The sequence below is a fragment of the Macaca nemestrina genome, chromosome 14 (assembly GCF_043159975.1).
Source record: "Macaca nemestrina isolate mMacNem1 chromosome 14, mMacNem.hap1, whole genome shotgun sequence".
Taxonomy (NCBI): Eukaryota; Metazoa; Chordata; class Mammalia; order Primates; family Cercopithecidae; genus Macaca; species Macaca nemestrina.
Window position 1 is genome coordinate 105,146,199 of NC_092138.1, and position 21,282 is coordinate 105,167,480.

Below are 21,282 nucleotides of genomic sequence, written 5' to 3' on the forward strand. Positions count from 1 at the left end.
CTACTTATATCCAGTTACAAAATCAGATGAAGCTTCAGTTCAGCAGTGTTTTAGGAACACAATTTGCATCCAAACAAAAATGGCAAAGCAGATGCGTGAAGAGAAAAAGCACAACGCGAAGGTCTGAGGCTCATGTAGAGGACTAACGCTGAGACTGGCAATATGGGAAGAGCCTTTCCCTTCTGTGTGCATGCACACCCAGCCTGGGGCATGCTGACACACACACTCTTGCACATACACTCTCTCATGCTCTCCTCTCTCAATGACAATACCCTGCAGATGGCTGATTCTATAACATGTAGCACCTGAGTAGAAAAAAATGTCTAAAAGCATATCACTGACTCCAAACCTATTGCCTCCATTGCCACATAAACCTCATTCAAAAGTTATCCAAAGGGCCACTGGGGTTCATTTATGCATTTGCTTTTATTTTTTTATTTTAGAGGGGAGGAGAGAAACACCTATGATACTCTAGCATGTACTACAGACTTCCTGCAGTGAGCACTTAAGACTGCTGGTGAAACCCACTATCACTTCCTCTCTAGGGCCAATGATACCCATTTACTTCAACCCCAAAGCAAAGTTATGGAAAAGAATGAAGACTACAAATTTGAAGTAAGCAGTTCCTATTCTTGACTTAAGTTACCCACAATTCACACGGTTCCAAACCAGAAACTTAAGTGTGGCTTTATAACTGGTAGGCAGCCAAGCTAGCAACTGGGTATGGCCCTTCAGTAGCCTTTGAATGGAGTATCAGTTGGCTGTAAGAAGAACTACTTAAAATATTTAATTTCAATATGGTCAGAAACAGGCAATTAGAACAAGCAGTCCTTCAATCAGGCAAAGCGGAGAGAAGAGCAACTCCAACCAAACCAAGAACCACAAGGTTGTGGCATTTTCAAAGGGAATTTAAGTTGGGTCACTAGAATGAATAAATCTGAGATCCTCCAATTAATTTACAAAAACCCTAGATAGAAACTGTGCTTTGGATTGCTGTGACAGTCGCTAAGAGGAGATATCAGTAAGACGGTGTACATACCATAGGCAGGGGCAGCTGTGCTGTAACCATATGGTGTTCCATAGCCTAGTGCAAAGAAGAAGGAGGCAGATCAGTCCAAGACCCAGGGCAATCATCACTGGCCCAATTCACAAGCACCACCTGCTCAGCACCCTAGGCCTGAAGGACTTCTTTCAGATCTTCGATGAATGAGAACCACTGCCAGAATGGTCCCAGTCTAGCCACTCTCTGTGTGCCTGCTTAAGATGTGGGAGCTCCTCACCATGGCCTACAAGGCTCTCCTAGATATGCTAGACTCTCCTACATCTCTTTCTCACTGCACTCACTGACCCCACATTCTATTTTAACTATCAGTTCCTTGTCTGTGTTCCCCACTAGAGTAGCAGAGACCTGGCCAACCTTATCCAGCGTTGCATCATCTGAACCTAGCAGAATGTATGATATATATAGTAGCCACTCACTAAATATACTTTGTTGAACGAAAGAATACTTAAAACCACTCAAACTACCAGTTTCTCAAAGTTGGCAAACAGAACTTTCCAAGTCTCTTCAGAAAGTAGTGAGAGAGCAGGCTGAGGTCTCTATGGTCATTAAAATGGGCATATGAGTCAGGTCGTGAGCCCAAGGGCAAGGTCTATGACTTGCTGATATTTCAATTTCTGGCCCAAGTACAGGGTCTCTCTGTAAATGCTGGTGACTTTGACATCAGCCTCTGGTACCTATGAAAAAGGCCCACATTATTAAGTAAAAGCTAGTACAAAGAAGTTTTTATACCATATTAGTAGGGATTAGAAATATTATCTATATTAACAGAAGCTGCAATCTTTACTCTTTCAGTAAAAGAGCTTAGATATAGGTAATATATAAATAAAAATCACTTGGGGCCAGGTGTGGTGGTTCATGCCTGTAATTCCAGCAATTTTGGAGGCTACAGCAGGAGGACTGCTTGAGCCCAGGAGTTAGAGACCAGCCTGGGCAATATAGTGAGACCCCATCTCTACAGAAAAACAAAAAATTAGCTGGGCATGGTGGTGCATGCCGTAGTCCTGGCTACTCAGGAGGCTGAGGTGGGAGTATCACTTGAGCCCAGGAGGTCGAGGCTGCAGTGAGCCATGATCACACCACTGCACTCCAGGCTGGGCAACAGAGAGAGATCATGTCTCAATAATAACAATAATAACAACTTATTATTCATTTATTAATGAAAAAAATTTATAAAGTAGAACAAGGGCACAAAATCACCATGGCACTTTTACACAGTACCCAAAACAAATGGCGCTTTTTCACATTACAACTCCTTTTTTTTGTAACCATTTCTGCTATTCAGAATGATTTCGTTCCCTCCTTCTCTGGATTACCAACTGCAACTCACCCTTGAGACCAGGATCAATTATCACCTCCTCTACGAAGTCTCCCAGGCTTGCTGTTCTCTTTTGCCCAACCCATGTTACACTTGCATCATACTGCATTGTGTTTATTCAATTATCTGGTCCTACTCCAGGCAGTCACTGGGGCAGAGGCTAGGTCTTCTTTGAATGCCCAGTTCTAAATCTCCTGTTTGAGACAGTGCATTTGAATGTATGCTGAAGAAGTAAACTGCTTTTAGGGAACAACTGAAACAGTTCTGAGGGATGAAAAATTTTTAGTCTACAGTTATAAGTCATTTAACTCAGGCTGAGTGCTCACTAAATCATACACAAGAGGACATATGTAGCTGAAATAAGCAGTAGGAAGAGGAGACAGATCAGAGGCCAAAAAAGAAATTAATGCTTAAAAAAGGTTGGCTATCAAATTTATTCCAGAAAGCAGAAGCTGTTTGGCTAAGGCTGCAGTTCTAAGGATTATACCAAAACCTCCTTAAGAAGAAATGAGACCGTAAATACTAACTAGGTCATTAATCAGGCCATTGGAGTCCTGATTCTGACTTCACCTTTTACTAGCAAAGGCGTCTGTGAATGGCACCTGTTATTTAACCTCTCTGAGCTTCAGTGTTCTACGTACAGTAACTGAGTTGCCAGGGGAATTTAATTAAATAATACATGTAAATATACTGACAGCAGTCCCTGCTGCACAGAATATACTCTGCAAATGGCATATAACCTATTCATAATCTAAAGGGACCTAATCTCAATCTTTTCTAGGCTATAAAATAACTTCATTTTTAAAAGCTTTGGGAGACAGGCCTTTCAGGGAGGTCAATGCAATGACACAAGAGAGGAGTTACTATAGAGTAAAGCCTGGCAACCAGCGGCCATAAACAGTTCCTTTCATGATTACTGCCACTGGACCACAGCCATTTACCACTCTAGCAGGTGGTAAATGGTCCGCAGCAACAAGAGACATGACCAGATTAAGCCCCAATAGAACACATCATCAAAGACAAGAAAGATGGTTCATCTCTATAACCTGCCCATCATTGTGAATGAAAGCTTTGCCCTTTCAATAATACATTGAATAAGGCTAAAATTATTAAATATCAGTAGAAATAGTGAGACACACAGAAGACTGTCTTAATTTTAGACACATAAACTATATCACACCATAAGAAATTCATAATCTTTTCCTTTTTCCCCCCAGTCCTCCAGCTAAAAGTCCTAGGAGTTGAGATATCCTTGAAATATCACTCTTCTTTCTATATATTCAATATATCAATTTTGCCTCCTTTATATTCCTCCCATCTGTTCTCTTCTTGTCTCCCCCTATCTTCTTCCCTGCCTCCAGTAGCAATACTATCAATGTCTCTTGCCTGGGTTAGTAGTCTTCAGTAGCCTTTTTTTAACTGAGGCATAATAGATGTACATAGTTCCAGAGTTCATGTGATAATTTAATATACCCATGTAATTTATAAAGATCAAATCAGTGAACTTAGGATACCCATCATCTCAAATATTTGTCCTTTCTTTATGCTAGAACCATTTGAATTCTTCTCTTCTAGCCAGTTTGAAATGTACAATACATTACTGTAAACTATACGCCTTCTAACTGATCTTGGCAATGCTCACACCTATCCCTACAACCTGTTCTTCACACTATAGAAAGACTAACCTTCACAAATAAAGTCTGATCTTGTCACTGTTCTCCTTAGAACCGAATCCATCAAGACTTAACACTGTGCTTTGGGTTCTAAGACCAAAATCCAAATAACGGCCTCCAGGTCTGGAACTGAGTCGTCCAGCTTCAATTCACATCATTCCCCAGTCTCTTCACTTCTGCCGCCCAGTGCTCTCCACATTCCACACATTTTGGACTTCTGCTTCTTCAACTGAGCCAAATTCCCCAACAGCAGCAACACAGGGTCTCTGCACATGCCGTTCCTTCTGTGTGCAACACTCTCCCATCCCAGTCTTCTTTGAGTTAACTCCTATTCATTCTCCAAAGCTCAATTCAAATGTCCCTTCTTCTGGGAAGCATCCAGGGACCCACTAAACTAGACCAGGTTCCTCTGTTACATGCTGTAATAGCAGCATGTCCTTCTTTTTCATCATACTCATCTCAGTTTCTCGTTGTTACTACTTGATTAATCTATGTCTCACCCTTCAGACTATAAGCTGCATGAGAACAAAATCCATGTCTGCTGTGTGCCAAAGCAGGCATACTCCTTGAGCAGTTCACCTACTAGGATCAGCTTCTAGAAGAATCACTCCAAAGCCACATCATAAAATTTCCCAAATGGCCTAGTCTTATTCTTTCTTAGAGGAAAGCACAAAGTGAACCCTTAGGGATGTTACCTAAAAAACAATGACTGGATAAGAGCCAATCTTCATGACAATTTCATCTTGATCAATATCTATAAGTGGTTTACTTGTCCAGTTAAAAGTACTATACTTTCAATATTGTGAAGAACTTGATTTTAACAAGACAGTTGGATAATCTACTGTTAAAATGACATAAGAATTAGAAGGGAAGGCAGAGAGAGGACATCTCCCAAATCTTCTTTAAGCTATGTGGTGGAATGGAAAGAATATGAACTTTGGAAATGCAAACACCTACATTCAAATCCTTGCTCTGCGGTTTAGTGGTTGCTTCACCCTGAGCTAGCTGCCTTATCTCCCTAAATCCCAGCTTCCCTTCCTTGGAAAATAATTTCTACCTGACAAAACACTGACGAAGATTTAAAACAATTAAATTTAAGTAATTAAATTAAAAACAATTTAATAAGTAAAATTATTTACATGGAAATATCTAGTATATACAGTAAGCTCTGGATAAATGTTTCTTTTTTTTTTTTTTCCTTTGTGTACTTCTTTAGTCTTTGATGGTTCCCAAACATTAAGTTTAGCAAACACTAATAATGCCAGGCTTCACCCTAATTAAGTAACCTCTTAGTAGTTTTTCTCTCCTGTTATACCCAACCTGTCATCTATGTCCTCAATGAATACACCCTGCTCAGACATCCACATTCTCAGTCTATGGAACATCCTTTAATTCCTTGTCATAATACAGTCCCACAACAAAATGCAACATTGCTCATCTGTCATCTCCCTCCAGGTAGCCTCTCCTCACTCAGCAGATTCCAGGAGAACACCTACGACATTGTGTCAATTCTCTACTTTTAAATTTCTGTGTACATTCACGCCTGTGTTTATATTTCCACAAACCCTGTACAAACTCAGAAAATGAAGGGGATGCTATTCTTTGAATTTTGGCCCAGTAAAGGGGGCCAATCTCTTGCAGTTTGTACTATACCTGGAGCTATGTAGCCAGGAGCAGCTGTTGCCCCAACAAAAGCTCCCCTTGTTAGAGTTCCTCTTCCTCTGCCCCGAACAGCTTGGACTGCTGCAGACACAGCTGTATTCACAACACCCTTTGCCTGTTAAAATAACACATTTTCATTACTGAAAGAAATAAGAACCATCTTATTTCTTCTATCTTCTCTTCAATGCACAACCACTATGAGAAACTGTGAGCACGTGGGTGAGACCATGAGCTGTCTGTGATGTTGAACCTTCAATTTATCATCTGAAAAACAAAAATGATACCTACCTTACAGAGATGTTGAGAACATGCAAATAACTTTTCGCTTGAGTGTCACCCAGAAAGAGTTCATTTTCTACACCAAATTTTAGTAATCAATTTATAACCAAAGGCATTTTAGGCTTTACTAAAGTAATCATACACACTTGGTACCTAGGTTCCAAATCCATTAAATTATCTGCCTACAGGCAGAAAATATCTCAGCAACTAACTACATAGAATTAACTGCAAATCTGAGTGGGGCTAGTGGGGGAAAAACATAAAGGGCTAAGACAGGAGGACCAAAGATGAGGATGCCAGTTCCTGCTCTAAGTAACTGGGACCTCGGGAAGGTAATATGATTTCTTTGAGCCCGATTCCTCTGCTGTTTGTGTATGCATGTATCCACTATTAAATATCTTTTTTGTGTGTGTGTGAGACAGAGTCTCGCTCTGTCACCCAGGCTGGAGTGCAATGGTGTGATCTCTACTCAACTGCAACCTCCGCCTCCCAGGTTCAAGCGATTCTCCTGCCTCAGCCTCCCAAGTAGCTGGAATTACAGGCACCCACCACCATGCCTGGCTAATTTTTGTATTTTTAGTAGAGACAGGGTTTCACCGTGTTGACCAGGCTGGTCTTGAAATCCTGACCTCAAGTGATCTGCCCACCTCAGCTTCCTTTCAAAGTGCTGGGATTACAGGTGTGAGCCACTGCGTCTGACCCCATTATTAAATAAATAAATACCACTTTGAAAGCCCCTTCTTGCTCTAAAATGCCATAATCTATGGAAATCTCCCCACTAATTAAAAACGTGGATAATGATACCCACTTTGTTCTCCTTAGAGTAGAAAGAGTAACCGAGAATTATAAAATGAGAATAACGATACTTTGTTTTCCTTACTTTAGAGTAGAAAGAACAAGAGAGAACAAATATAAAAACATTCTAAAAGCACAACAGATAATACCGTGAGTAGCAGTAAACAAGACTGTTGAAAAAACCCTTTTCCAAACTGAAATTTTAACAAAATCAAAAGGTGTCTAGTTTCAAATTGAATATATTATACTTACAGAAATGCAACAAAAACTCAAGCTAGAAACAAGATTCCCCACTAAAACTAAGGTGCAAGAAAGTGATGCAATGCCTCAAAGCGTACTCTATGATAAAGTCAACAGTGTCTAAGAAGCTGAAAGAGTCAGAATACACATACGCTTATCTCACTCTGAAAATGTACCATCCTTTATTCTTTCCAGGGTAACCTCTACCTCTAGTATGAATGGGCAGGAGACAGTTTCAAGGTTAACTGTGTCATGCACAGGGACTGCCATTTTTGTTTTTCTCTGAAATAAACCAACCCATATATCCAAAATAGATTGTTTCTTGGCCAGCAAGCACATCGAACACATGAGTTTTATAGCTTTCTAGTATTGAAAATGTCTAAAAATGAGTGACCTTCAAGTAGACATCTTTCTCTTTTTAATATGACATAGTCAAAAGTAGTCAGGAAGCAACAATCTGGCAGTAGCGGAGTGATTCCACACTAATCTAGCTCATGTCTAGTAGAAACAAACTTAACTACCTAATAAATATTTGCCCACGGGCTTTTTACACTAAAATTAACTGACCAAATATAAGAGGTAATATGGGAAAAAACACCATAAAACAAGGTCATAAAACAAGAATCATCTTTCAACTAATTTAGAACATACTTTGTTCTATATTTACCAGAAGATTTTAGAAAAAAAATCTACTTGTTTTCGACATGTGTAACTTAAGGGCTTTAAAAACTTTTTCATCTCAGTAAAAGTAAGTTTCTTCTACCTTTTGGATCCCAGAATGTAGGCAGTGTTTATTATAGCAAATACAAGAAATTTAAATGAATACAAAACAAATTTTAGATGGATACAATATACAATAGTAAAATGTCCATGGCTGTTGGAAGAACCACCTGGTTTTAGAAGGAACCCCTATTGTCAATGACTGTGTTACCACAGGCAAGTATTTCAATTTCTTTGGGACTTGTTTCCTTACCTGTAAAATAAGATCAATTCTATCCTCCTACAATGGACTTAGCATATACAACAGAACCTAAATATAATGTTTAACGTAGAATTAAACAATCTAAGCTTCCTTTTATCAGTTTAAGCATTTTTAATTTCTATCATATAATATATTCAGATGTTATGTTATTATACCAGGACTCTCCATGAGGCACAATGTGTCTTATATCTACTGACGCAACTCTTTCCCTCACTGTCAGGCATATGGTGTATGACTAGAAAATGTTTTTTGAATGCATAAATGAATGGATGGAAGAATCTCATATCCATAAGCATGTAATTAGAGGGCCATCTTTTCTAAATACCTTGCTAAGATCCTGGACATTCAGTAGCGCTGACATTTTCCAATGTCAGTAATGAACAGAAGCAATACAGCACCAAATTTTATGCGGTCTGCAAGGAAACCCAAAGTAAACAATGCAAAAGGACAAAACTGCAAAGGAACTGGAAGAGCACCTGCAGGCTGATGAAAGCAAAGCCCCAGGTGCTCCTGGCAGCTTCCCCAAACTAAACTGTTTAGAACTCATTAAGGTCCAAATCACCTCAAAACTTGACTTCATCAAGAATGACTTCAACCCTCCAAATAATGCTAATAGCCTCATATATACATATACATATACATATAAATATACATGTACATATATATTTTGTTTACGAAGACCATAGAACAGGTAACCACCAATCAGATTTATATTATTCATGACCTAACCCAAAGCAAAGGTTGCCAAGTCCACGAAAAAGAAACAACTTCAGAAAAAGCTAAAATGGCACATGGACAGGAAAGAAAATTTAATTCCTGTAACATTTTTCACAGGTTCTGCAAAGGTTTAATGTTTACTCATACCTGAGGGATAATCTTCTTTTTCTTATTATTTGCCGCATTGGGTCCAGAAAACAGCTTCTCCAAGGCAGCTAAAGCTGCACTCGCCTTTGCCACTTTCTTATTTGGACCTGCGCCTCTGAATTTCTGTCCATCTACTTCTACCTACAATCAAGAATAACACCTTGCAATTACCCCATGCAATTCCTCTATGTGCTTTTAATTTAAATAGATTATGACATAGAAAAACCAAAAATCAAACAGTGCCACAAGAACTGACTCAGTCTAAAACTTTACATGCAGTTCAGGATATCCTATGTCTTTGAGAAAAAAGATAAGGCTAGGTTGTGTCTGGCTACACACCTCCATTACAAAGCGCTTGTCATGGCTTCCACCAGTCTCTGAGATGAGTTCATACTTGAGACCTCTTCTTTTTTCATTGAGCTCCATTACAGGGTTTTTGCCACTTGCTGTGAGGATAGGGCCCTGAGTTCTTACCTATAAGAGAAAGGGAATCTGAAGGTTCAATCAAGTAAGATTTTAGAATATTGCATTTCTTGTTAACACAATTATGCCACGAAGGAGGCTCAAAAATTCACTTTAAAGCACTCAGGGGCTAGAATGAGTCACCTCTGTACACAAATGGCAAAATATCATTAAAGCTGTAAAAACTCTACAAGTAGTAAACATTGCAGTCATCTGACCAGCCTTCTTTCGAAGCAGTATTCAAGACCAATGCAACCATGCCACTGTGGGCCACTCCAGGCTCTGCTCTGTAGTGTTCATGATCTAAGAATAATACTTTAAATTACTAATAACGAGAAGAGAACAGTTTGGATTCACATGATGCCTGAGGGTTCATTTTTCTTCTTTAGGGTTAGGAAGAAATAACTCTCAATTTGCGATGTTAGAGGGGAAATGTTCCTATACACCTCTCAGTCACGCTAAACAGATTTAAGGGGACCTAAGGTAAAAACAGTTGGCTATAGACTACGGATTCTGAAATTTTAAAATAACAATAAAGGCAGTCACTTCCTACCCTCAAGGAGCTAAAGTGTAGTGGGAGGGACAGATATCATCACTGCAAAATAACGCATGTTAGAGAGCAGATATATGCTATGGAAATAACTGATTTGAGGAAGGATAAGAATAGAAGTGAAATAATTCATGTCAGAGCATGAAGGTGCAAATGAAAACAGAGGCTAGCATCAAAAACAAATAAATCCACAAAATACAAGTATAATTTTGAGAAAGGAGAAACCAAAAGATAGAGCACTTTTTGAGGTCAGAGATCATGTCTGTAATTCCACCACACAAGAATGCTGAACACACAAAATACATGCCCAAAAGTGTTAATTTTTTTTTATTTTTTAGTTTTGAGACGGAGTCTCGCTCTGTGGCCCAGGCTGGAGTGCAGTGGTGCAATCTTGGCTCACTGCAACCTCCACCTCCCAGGTTCAGGTAATTCTCCTGCCTCAGCCTCCCAAGTAGCTGGAATTATAGGCACCTGCCACCGCACTCGGCTAATTTTTGTATTTTTAGTAGAGACAGGGTTTTACCATGTTGGCCAGGGTGCACTCAAACTCCTGACCTCAGGTGAGCCGCCTGCCTCAGCCTCCCAAAGTGCTGGGATTACAGGTGTGCACTACCACGCCTGGCCCAAAGTATTAAGTATTAATATATAAACCTAATGAAAATCAAGATTCTATCAGTAAAGTATTCTGTGCAGGTTTGATAAGTGGTTAACGCTTTAGAGGTGAACCATCAAAGGACAATTTTTAAGGACAAGTTTAAAAACATCAATAACATCAATAAACATCTTTTCCTGATGGGTTTTTATAATCTGCATTTTTTGAATTTCAAGGCAAATTTCTAGTCACTGTCTTTAAAAGATGATGAGTGATTTTTGAAACTAGGTCTATAGTAATCACTCTATGCTTTCCAAACCTGAAATCATGTCTACAAAAATGAGTCGTCATAAAAAATCTGAATTTTAATAAATTACTATTATTCTAAATGAGGAAATAAATAAGGGCTTTCTTTTCTCCTTGCTTCCTACCATTACTACAATATACAGAAACAAAATATAAATGTAGTCACTACCAAAACTTTTTATGTCAGTGTGGCTCCTACTAGCACAGCCCACACTGCTCTCTTCAATTACCTTTGTACTTAATGCTCTGGACCTCATAATTAATGAGCCCTTTTTTTTTTTTTTTGAGACAGAGTCTCGCTCTGTCACCCAGGCTGAAGTGCAGTGGCATCATCTCGACTCACTGCAAGCTCCGCCTCCCAGGTTCACGCCATTCTCCTGCCTCAGCCTCCCGAGTAGCTGGGACTACAGGCGCCCGCCACCATGCCTGGCTAATATTTTCATATGTTTTTTAGTAGAGACGGGATTTCACCGTGTTAGCCGGGATGGTCTCAATCTCCCGACCTCGTGATCTGCCTGCCTCGGCCTCCCAAAGTGCTGGGATTACAGGCGTGAGCCACCACACCCAGCCAAGCCCTTTTTTCTTTTAATAGATATAACATTGACAGCAAAACAACATCTTGACCTGTGATTGCCACCTGTAATGACTGGTCCCTCTGAGCAGCCAGCCATGACATCATCTGTCCTCTATAGCATCACACGAAGTGCCAAGTGTGGCTTTCTCAGGCTTCAGCCCCATCAATCCTGTCCACACTGGCCCACTTGGCACTTCTTAAACATTTACTTTCACAACTCAAAGTCATCATACCTCCTCTTCCTTTAGTCCAGAATGCTTTCTCTTCCCCACACAGCAAAACTCATCATCTGAAGCCTTGCTGTTCTGCGTGATTGTGTAAGCGTATGTCTAAGAGTCTCACCACCCCTTCCTCCTTCAACATTTGACATGATTACATTCATTTTGCCATCACAGTGCTTATCGCATTATATTGCCATTTGTTATAAACATGTCTTTTTACCCTTTTAGCCTGGGAGCAGCTCTAGGCTCTGCACACAACTTCTGCAACACTTGGCACTAAGCAGGTATTAAAAGGGCTTTATGGACTGAAAAAAATAGTTTACTAATTAAGTCCTTAATAAATACTTATTCGTACAAATGACAAAGTAAACATTTTTTTTATGTAAGCTCTTGCTGTTACTTTAAAGCTAATGTTCTTTACATAGACTGCAGTAAACATGGGTTCCATGAACTCCCCAATGTATTGTGTATACTCAGTACTTGGATTTCATCCCATTCTATTATCGGTGACAATAAGTTCACAGGTCAGGACTTAATTAGGGTCTGAGGTACATACTGTGTCAGGCTATGCCTTCCTTCAGGGCTGGACCAACTAAATGATGACCCAATGCACCCCACAGCTTAGCATAAACTTCAAATAATCCCAGTTTCCTCCACTACATCTTGTAGTTTTCTGCCCATCAGTTATTGCAGATAGTCTTGGTATGTTATGAAATGTTGGAAGCAGCTTCCATGGCCAGCAATCAGGAAATACGAGTTCAATTAGGGTATACTCAAATGTTGTGCAATTTACAGATATTTTTAAAGTGAAAAAAATCAAGATATAAAACTGCATGAAAATATGACTGCCTTTATAGAGATTCATTTAAAAAACTGGATGGAAATAAACCAAAATAATAATTATGTCTGTCTCAGTAATATATGTACAGGTTTGTATACGCTTTTTATTTATACTTTTCCACATCTCTCAAATTTCCTACAATGCACATACATATTACTTTTTTTCTGAGAAAAAAATAAGTATACCTCTAAGGTACTGGAGGTTTCAGTTGTAGAATTTCCAGTATTATTGCTTGAGTTTGAAGACACTGTTTCATTTTTACTTTCATTATCTGATTTTTCATCGGAACTCATACATTCAATATCTGCATCAAAGCCTGTTGGATATCCCATTGCCTGCAATACCTGTACAAATTACATTAAGATGCAGTTTTATTCAGACACGAGAAACCAGGGAATAGACAAAACATTGAGAACAAAAGTTTCAAACTCATAGCGTTTGAACCATAAAACACCTTGCAGGAAGAGCGAGATGGTACTAAATCTCTAAGTCCTTGGTTAAATAGGGTATACCTACCAGGGTAGCACCATGGAAAAATGGGGAAAACCTCCTCAGGGTAATTGAGTTTAAATACAGGATGACAAATATAAACCTGACGCTACTCCTGGTTCATTTAATTTGGAGGTGAGAGGTAGAGAAAATAAAGAGGATAGCTAGGTTCAAACCAATAGGATACAGACAAAAATAGCACTGTAAAAAGTACCCTGGTCTAGAAAGGAAAAAATCTGAGAGTCTAATCCTGTATTTCTTTTCTGGCCCTCAATTTTCCAAACTACAAAACAGGAAGACTGTATTGGTTGACCTCTAAGTTCTATGACTCAATCCATTAGGAGAAATTGGCCCAGAAAGGCAATCAAGAAATTTTTTATCTTCAAACCAACTTGCCTGTCAATTACAAAGTAACATCTAAAACTTTCTACTTTGCTTCCAACATAAACCACAATCAAAACTTAAAAGATTCAGTCTCAGCCAGATGCAGTGGCTCACGCCTGTAATCCCAGCACTTTGGGAAGCCGAGGCGGGTGGATCATTTGAGGTCAGGAGTTCGAGACCAGCCTGGCCAACATGGTAAAACCCAGTCTCTACTAAAGTTACAAAAATTAGCTGGGTGTGGCGGTGCACGCCTGTAATTCCAGCTGCTTCAGATGCTAAGGCAGGAGAAGTGCTTGAACCTGGGAGGCAGAGGTTGCAGTGAGCCAAGATTGCGCCACTGCACTCCAGCGTAGGCAACAGAGCAAGGCTCTGTCTCAGGAAAAAAAAAAAACGCAAAAACAAGATTCAGTTTCTAGGTTTATTCTCTATACTAAGTAAGCCAGGAACAATTTTAGTCTTGTATTTCCATCCTTCTCTCTCAAGGGTTGATTATGGCTACCTCCAATGTTCAAACTTGTTATACTTTCATTCGATCCTTAGGATTTTTCTTACTTTTTCGAAATAAAGCTTTAAGAACAATGTGTACGTGTGTGTGCATGACTGTGCACAGGCATGCTCACACAGGTGAGTGCCTTTTAATACCTTCCTGATTATACTGCTTTTTAGATGTTTACAAGAGAATATGTTCACATTTTGTAAGCCTCTTTCAAAGGAGGTTGATATAGCTTTGTCACTAATTAGAGGCTTACGCCAGAGGATATAGGGATAGATTCCTAAAGACCCTTGCATTCGTTTCCACTTTTAACTGTTTTAAGTTGCTGAGATTTAAAAGCAACATCGTATATCTTTATAATAACAACTGTACGTAATAGGTGTTCCAAAAAATGGTTATGGTGACCACACAAATGAGAAGCCAGCCTTTACAAACAATCACATCTTGTATAAAGGATTTTGCCAATATAAATAAAACAGTGTTACCCTAAACCAAAAAACGGACCTACATAGAATTCTGTACCAAGAGAACTTGAAATTAATTCACACAATTCATATGGATAACTTGGCATTCTTATCATAAATAAATGTCTTGTATTTGCTTGGGAGTAAAGCCAAGAACCCTTTTTTTAACATCTTAAGTTCTGAAAGTGCTCAGGTAGTACTTTATACTAAGTACATTAACATCATTTGTTTATATCCTTATTAATATTTGATTTTAAAAACACCTTCTCCACTGTCTGAGTCCTGTAAGTATGCTCTCTCTGAGAAATCGCATCTCCGAGAATAGCTATCATTCCAAATTAACACTAGCCAACACAGGCTGCAAGTCAAAAGCCAAACATCACAAATAAGTTTGATTTGTGTATTCCAATAAAAGCTAAAGACATTCATCTTTTCTTAACACAGACAATAAAAATAGGCTAATATACATTATTTAACACTTCTCTCCATCCTTTTCTCACATATCAGATTCGCTTATTATTACTGCAACGTATTTCAATACGTTTGCAAATATTTTATATAACTGGTGGATTATATCTCAGGGAAGTGTCCAACACAGTGTAACCAAGAAATTCAAATTAAATCATTTTTTATGAACAGTTATTCTAAGAGTATTTACTAGCATATGCTAAGAAGTCAAAAAAGCAGAGTTCTCAGACCTCTGCAACTGATATTCTCTTCTTAACCAAACTCTAGACAGGATCCGCTGAGCCATGTTTTTATCTAGGCCCCATCCTTGGGCCTTGTCCTTAAGAGCCACGTTGTAACAAGAATCCTGCTAAATTGGTTTAGCCAGAATCCCTCACCCTCAATATTTAATCACCCTTAATCACCCTTGGTATCTGATCAAATTTCCTCATCCCCCACTGATACGGTTTGTGTCCTCACCCAAATCTCATGTCAAATTGTAATCCCGAATGCTGGAGGCGGGGCCTGGTGGGAGGTGATTGGATCATAGGGGCAGTCTCTAATGGTTTAGCACCATCCCTAGTGCTGTCTCATGACACAGTTCTCAAGAGATCTGGTTGATTTAAAAGTATGTGGCACCTCCTCGCCCTTCTCTCTTCCTTCTGCTAGGGCCACATAAGATGTGCCTGCTTCCCCTCCCACCATGATTAAAAGTTTCCTGAGGTCTCCCTAGAAGTCACTATGCTTCCTGTACAGCCTGCAGAATCGTGAGCCAGTTAAATCTATTTCCTTTAAAAATTACCCAGTCTCAGGAATTTCTTTATAGCAGTGCAAGAATGGACTAGCATGCCCATCACTGCCCAGGTGGTATCTGAATACCCGGCCTGTTCTGAGCAAGAATCCTGATAGGTCCCGTTTAGCCAGAAATTACCCCTTCATCCTGATGCTTCCCCTTAGTAATTTTCCATCCACTGATCCATCCCTGTTCCTTGGCTACAAATCCTCACTTGTCCATGTTGAACTCGGAATTGAGCCCAGTTCCATACCGAGGTCTCTTTTCGTTATTGCAGTAATAGTTCCTGAGTACACACTTTTTTTCTTACTGTTTTAACAACTGTCCAGCTCTGGTTTTCTTTGACAGAACCAAGTTTGTTTGGAATCCATGTTAATTCTAAAAAAAACCAGTATACCAAAGAAAAGTGAATTTCAAGTATCTGGCAAACAAATTCAAACCTAATACATCAACTGAGCTTAAAAATGACAAGATCACTCATGGAAACAAGGTGACTGGGAAATCATCTGTGTGTAACCAAATCCCCCTCTTCCTGGAAGAGGGCTGGCGTTAGCAAAGGCTGAGACTGAGAACGATGATCCCCTCGAATACTAGGGGCCAAGAGTGAAAAGAAAAGCACTCTACATCATGGCTCTCTACTCAAAAGAGAGTAACATCCATGGCTTATGTATGATAGAGATCTGATTTCATCAGATTCTCAGGCAATTTGATGTCTCTAAGAACCTCTCCAAAGAGCCTTCCCTTCACCTTCCCCCTTCTAGCTGATCTTTTCCTCACAATGACTAAGATTCTTTTCATGTAATATGGATGATTATGACCCAAAGGTATCCTTTGTGGGGGGCTGCCAGGATAGAGAAGTGGAAGAGTGAAGGGAAGACTGGCCACTAATTCTCCATCACTTTAGGGTGCTTGCTGCTCTGCAGCCAGGCCAGACTCATGCGAAACAACTGATTTCTTCTTTTCTTTTGATTTGATTCTCTGGTGTGATTTGTCTTAATAGGTACACAACCCTCACCAAGCAATTGAGTAAGAACTAAAAGGATTTTTATTCAGTTGGACCTACTTTCATAAACACGTTAGATGCAAAATTCTTTCTCACTCATTTATAAACAACGCATAACATGTGATATAACCTTTATGGATGACAATTTGGCAATATATGTCTGGCATATAATAAGAATTCCAATGCATTTTTTAAACAAATTAATGAATCACTAAAATGTATTGACCTTTTGACCCAGTAATTCTATCTCTAGAATATATCTTAAGGAATCATCAGACAAATTCAAAAAGATTTTTTGTAAAGCAATAAAATGGAAGAATCTAAATCCAAAATGATTAGTTACATTATGATAATGTAACAGACCATCTGCTAATAATGAAATGTTAGACTATCACTAAAAATAAGAGCAATCTTTGAGTTAGCTATTTAAAAATTCATAATACATTTTTAGATGAAGAGAGTATCGGCTGGGCGTGGTGGCTCAAACCTGTAATCCCAGTACTTTGGGGGGCCAAGGTGGGAGGATCACCTGAGTTCAGGAGTTCAAGACCAGCCTGACCAACATGGCGAAACACTGTCTCTACTAAAACTATAAAAATTAGCTGGGTGTGGTGGCAGGTGCCTGTAATCCCAGCTACCCAGGAGGCTGAGGCAGGAGAATCACTGGAACCCAGGAAGCAGAGGCTGCAGTGAGCTGAGACTGCGCCACTGCACTCCAGCCTGGGCAACACAGCAAGACTCCATCTAAGAAAGAAAGAAAGAAAGATCCTATTTTTAAAAAATACATTTTTACAGACATTATGTAGGTTCACCATTCCTTATCTGAAACCCTTAGTGCCAGGTTGTTTTGAGAATTCATAATTTTTCAATTCTGACAGCTAATACAATACATATACCACATATTTTCCAAATCTCCAGTGGATTCTCAGGTGCTGCCCCATGTTTATGCAAAGGAACATATAAAATAATCACACTAAATAGAACACTAAAGACTAGAAATAGCTCCCTATCAATTCAGGTCATGTTTTGCCACCAGGTAATTTACATCAAACCTAGGGAAATTTTTTTCATTTTTAATGCTTTCTGAAGTTAGAATTGTAAGTTAAAATAAGAAGGCTTGGAAGAATAAATACCAAAATGTTAATGGTTATTATTTCTGGGCATTAGAACTATGAATTTTTTCCCCTCATTTTCTAAACCATTTATAACAAACACACATTATGCATTTATAACAAGATTTAAAAAGCCAAAAGTAACTTTTAGAAAACAAGACATAAAATAAAATATCTATGAAGACCTTAGGGAGAACAATCTACCTCAAAATAGCAAATTCTGGAATAAAGCTATCGGGTCATAAACCTGAGATGTGAGAGTCCTAGAAAAGACTGCAGGCCACTTGAGACTGACAGCTAGTAATAGGTTTTCATATCATATAGCTGATAAACCAAAGAAAGTAAGCAGTTTTTTTCAAACCTTCAAAGCTAGTTTACTCTGATTCGTAATTCATTTTACATGAATGGATCAAAAGTTTAGTTTATCCCATTTTCAAAAAGGGAAAATCTTAACTCTTCATAAATTTCAGATTTACCAGTTACTGCACATTCTACCCAAAATGCCACTCAAGGTAAATAAAAGTATGAAGGCCATCTACCCACCACACCAGTCACAAGAAACCATTAAGAATTTCCTCAGGTCCAGTGTCATTCAGATTATAACTGATATCTACATTTCCAAAATTTGTCAGGGAGCTTAACTTAATCCCAAGTTTACAGGCCCTCCATGTTTACCAAAAGCTCAGGTGAATAAAACATAATATTTGGAATTGAAGACAAAAGCATACCCTGTCCAACCAAGTTCCATTATATCATAAAAAGATATCACTGCATCAAATGAAAACAGCATCCAAATCTTGTCACATTGCAAAATTTGCCACTCTACTCGCTCTCCCAAATTTTACTGAATTAGAATTTGCTATGAGGCCACTAGCTTATGTTAAAGGTTACTGTACTAAACAACCCACAAAATTTATCACTGTATCGTAGATGCCTTTAAAAGAGATCACTGATGTCCTTGGTTTGTGAAGATCTACCCAAGGATAAATGCCCACCCAATCAAATACCACAACTGTGACTCTCATAACCAAATTCTCTGTACTTAAGACAAAGAGAGTGAACTGTATATTTCACAAGCTTTTTGTGTCAGCTGCTACAGAACTTAGCTCTAAACTTGTGGCTCATTCTCAGTGTATGTTGTTATTAAACTGTATGTTTAGTCTTATTCCTGGATTTACTTTTCCCCTCATTGTTAGTTTTCTTTTTCTGCCTCATTTTAAATTCATACTCTTTCATCATACTTTAGATATCCCTTTTCTAGTGAAGACAGAGCATAAGTACTATGTAGTGTTTGGTATTTTTAAAGCTTAGTGATTGTTTTTCTGCATGTATTGTTCTCATCAGTATCTGACATCTACACGCTTCTTTGTATATTTGTTGTCTATCTTCCCATCCTATACACATTAGAATGTAAGCTCCATGAGAGCAGGAACTTTGTTTCATTAACTGTCATATCCCCGGTAGCTAGGATGGTGTTCGCATCTACATTAATAATATATACAAAATGACCATGAAAATAGTCCAATTATAACGTATGCCATACTGTTACATAAAATAACTTTTCTTAAGTGAATTGAATCTGATCTTCAGTCTACATGATCTTTAACATTTTTGCACTAGTCTGCAAGAGGTCAAATATACTTATAGAGAGATCCCATTACTTGGAAATTTTCTACAAACCTACATGCATAACTGGTCATTATTCCCTATAGAAATATTCTAAAAATACAGATGAAGCACCATATACAAAGATACTGATCAAATTTATAATAGAAACAATCTGAAATAAGCAAAATATCCAATGATAGGAGAATGTTTAAACAAATAGCTTACTCGCAGCATGTTAATCGTACAGCCATTAAAAATTATTTATGAAGATTTTCATAATGAGGAAAAACAGTAATGAAACATTACAAGAAAAACAGGAGATAAAATTACATATATACTGTGAGCTCACTTAAAAAATAATCAGCAAAATAAAAAATGATTGGAAATAAACCAACATACTAGATACAAATACTAATGGTCTTTGCTTCAACAATGGTCAGTTGACGTATTTTAATTTCTTTACTTCTTTCTATATTTTCCAAATTTTATATAATTACCACATAATATTTTACAACAACAAAACTTTGTTATCCAGAAGTAACAAAAGTCTATATATAATAATATTGCTATTAAAATGCTTAAAAAATGATAATTTATTATAGGAAAATAAGCATATTATTTGGAACATAAAATAAGAAAGCATTGCGAAGTAAAACAAATACTGTACCTTCACCGCTACGTGAAGTTTTGCTGTCTTCTTGGATGGTCCTGAGGCTTCATATGTTGTGCCATCTACATCTACAGACATTGTGAAGACTGGGGCATGAACAGGGCCAGACTGAGATAAAAGCTTATACTGAAGCCCAGGCCTGATCTGATTTAGCCTCATTAATGCATTCATAAGGTCTATTGCTTTACTATCCAGAACTGTTAAAGAAAGAGGAATGAGGTCAGAAATTAACTAGAAGGTAATCAGTAACTGCTGTAAATTCACCAGATTTTTTAAAAATGAGGATTTCAAAACACACAGATTACCCTCATAAGTAATTCTAAAATTACTATGCTAACATCACTATAAAAATGGTATGCATTATTTAACTACACATTAACTTTCGCTTGTCAATATTCATATATCCTAAGCAAAAAAGCTTGGAAACAAAAAAGTTATTCAATTATCAATTGCTCAGTTAAGATCTAGTCTGAAAACTCTAATTCAAATCAATCAAATTCTTCACTTTTTGGCCAGGCACAGTGGCTCATGCCTGTAATCCCAGCACTTGGAGAGGCCGAGGAGGGTGAATTGCTTGAACTCAGGAGTTCAAGAACAGCCTGGGCAACTTGGCGAAATTCTGTCTCTACCAAAAATACAAAAACTTGGCAGGGTGTGGTGGCATGCACCTGTGATCCCTGCTATTTGAGAAGGCTGAGGTTGAAGGATCACTTGAGCCCAGGAGGTGGAGACTGCAGTGAGCCGAGATAATGCCACAGAACTCCAGTCTTGGTGAGAACCGATCTCATTAAAAAAAAACCTTCACTTCTAATTTTTCTATCTGACGCTACAAGTCCTCTCTAGTTTGCATCTATAAGAATAAAGGTTTTACACACTTTTCCTTAAGTTTCGTTTCATCTTCTTATTGGGGTCTTTATCATCCCCTAATCCATCTTCAAATGGCCTCTTTAGAGCTGAAGACCCAGCACCTAAAAAAAATTATGAGGGATTCATTATCAGTCAAAACAACAATTCCCTTACCGTACCACATGTATCTAACATGTTCAGGTAGGAAAATCTTAGGAATCACACCAAGGATCATACAGCTTTTTCACTGATCAGTTAAGTTACCATTATTTATAATCTAGAAAAGCAAATTTTTTTAAAGCAAATCTTGAAACAATATTATCACTTTTTATATTTATTTTTTTCCATTTATTCATATATACACACCAATATCTATGCCTATGGTATGGTCTGAATATGTTCCCCCAAAATTCATATGTTGGAACTTAATCCCCAGTGCAGTGGGATTAGGAGGTGGGGAACCTGGAAGGTGATGAGGTTATGAGGGTGGAGCCCTTATAAATTTGAAAAGATGCCTGAGAGGGACTGTTTGCCCCTTCTGCCATGTGGGGATA

The 21,282-nt window shown here is 38.4% G+C and overlaps 1 protein-coding gene across 5 annotated transcripts in view; it reads right to left on the minus strand.

Annotated features, from left to right (window-relative positions):
• The window catches only part of STRB (spermatid perinuclear RNA binding protein), a 151,362-nt gene that overhangs the window by 17,623 nt on the left and 112,457 nt on the right, over positions 1–21,282 (minus strand). For 4 of the 5 annotated variants that reach the window (XM_011711302.3, XM_071078292.1, XM_011711303.3 and 1 more), the window contains 7 exons: positions 20,758–20,850; positions 19,880–20,079; positions 12,605–12,763; positions 9,213–9,347; positions 8,874–9,014; positions 5,705–5,828; positions 1,040–1,084 (listed from right to left, as the gene is read on the minus strand). In XM_011711302.3, the coding sequence (XP_011709604.1) occupies positions 1,040–1,084; positions 5,705–5,828; positions 8,874–9,014; positions 9,213–9,347; positions 12,605–12,763; positions 19,880–20,079; positions 20,758–20,850 (897 nt within the window). The remainder of the gene's footprint in view (positions 1–1,039; positions 1,085–5,704; positions 5,829–8,873; positions 9,015–9,212; positions 9,348–12,604; positions 12,764–19,879; positions 20,080–20,757; positions 20,851–21,282) is intronic. The other variant, XM_071078293.1, reaches the window with a different exon arrangement.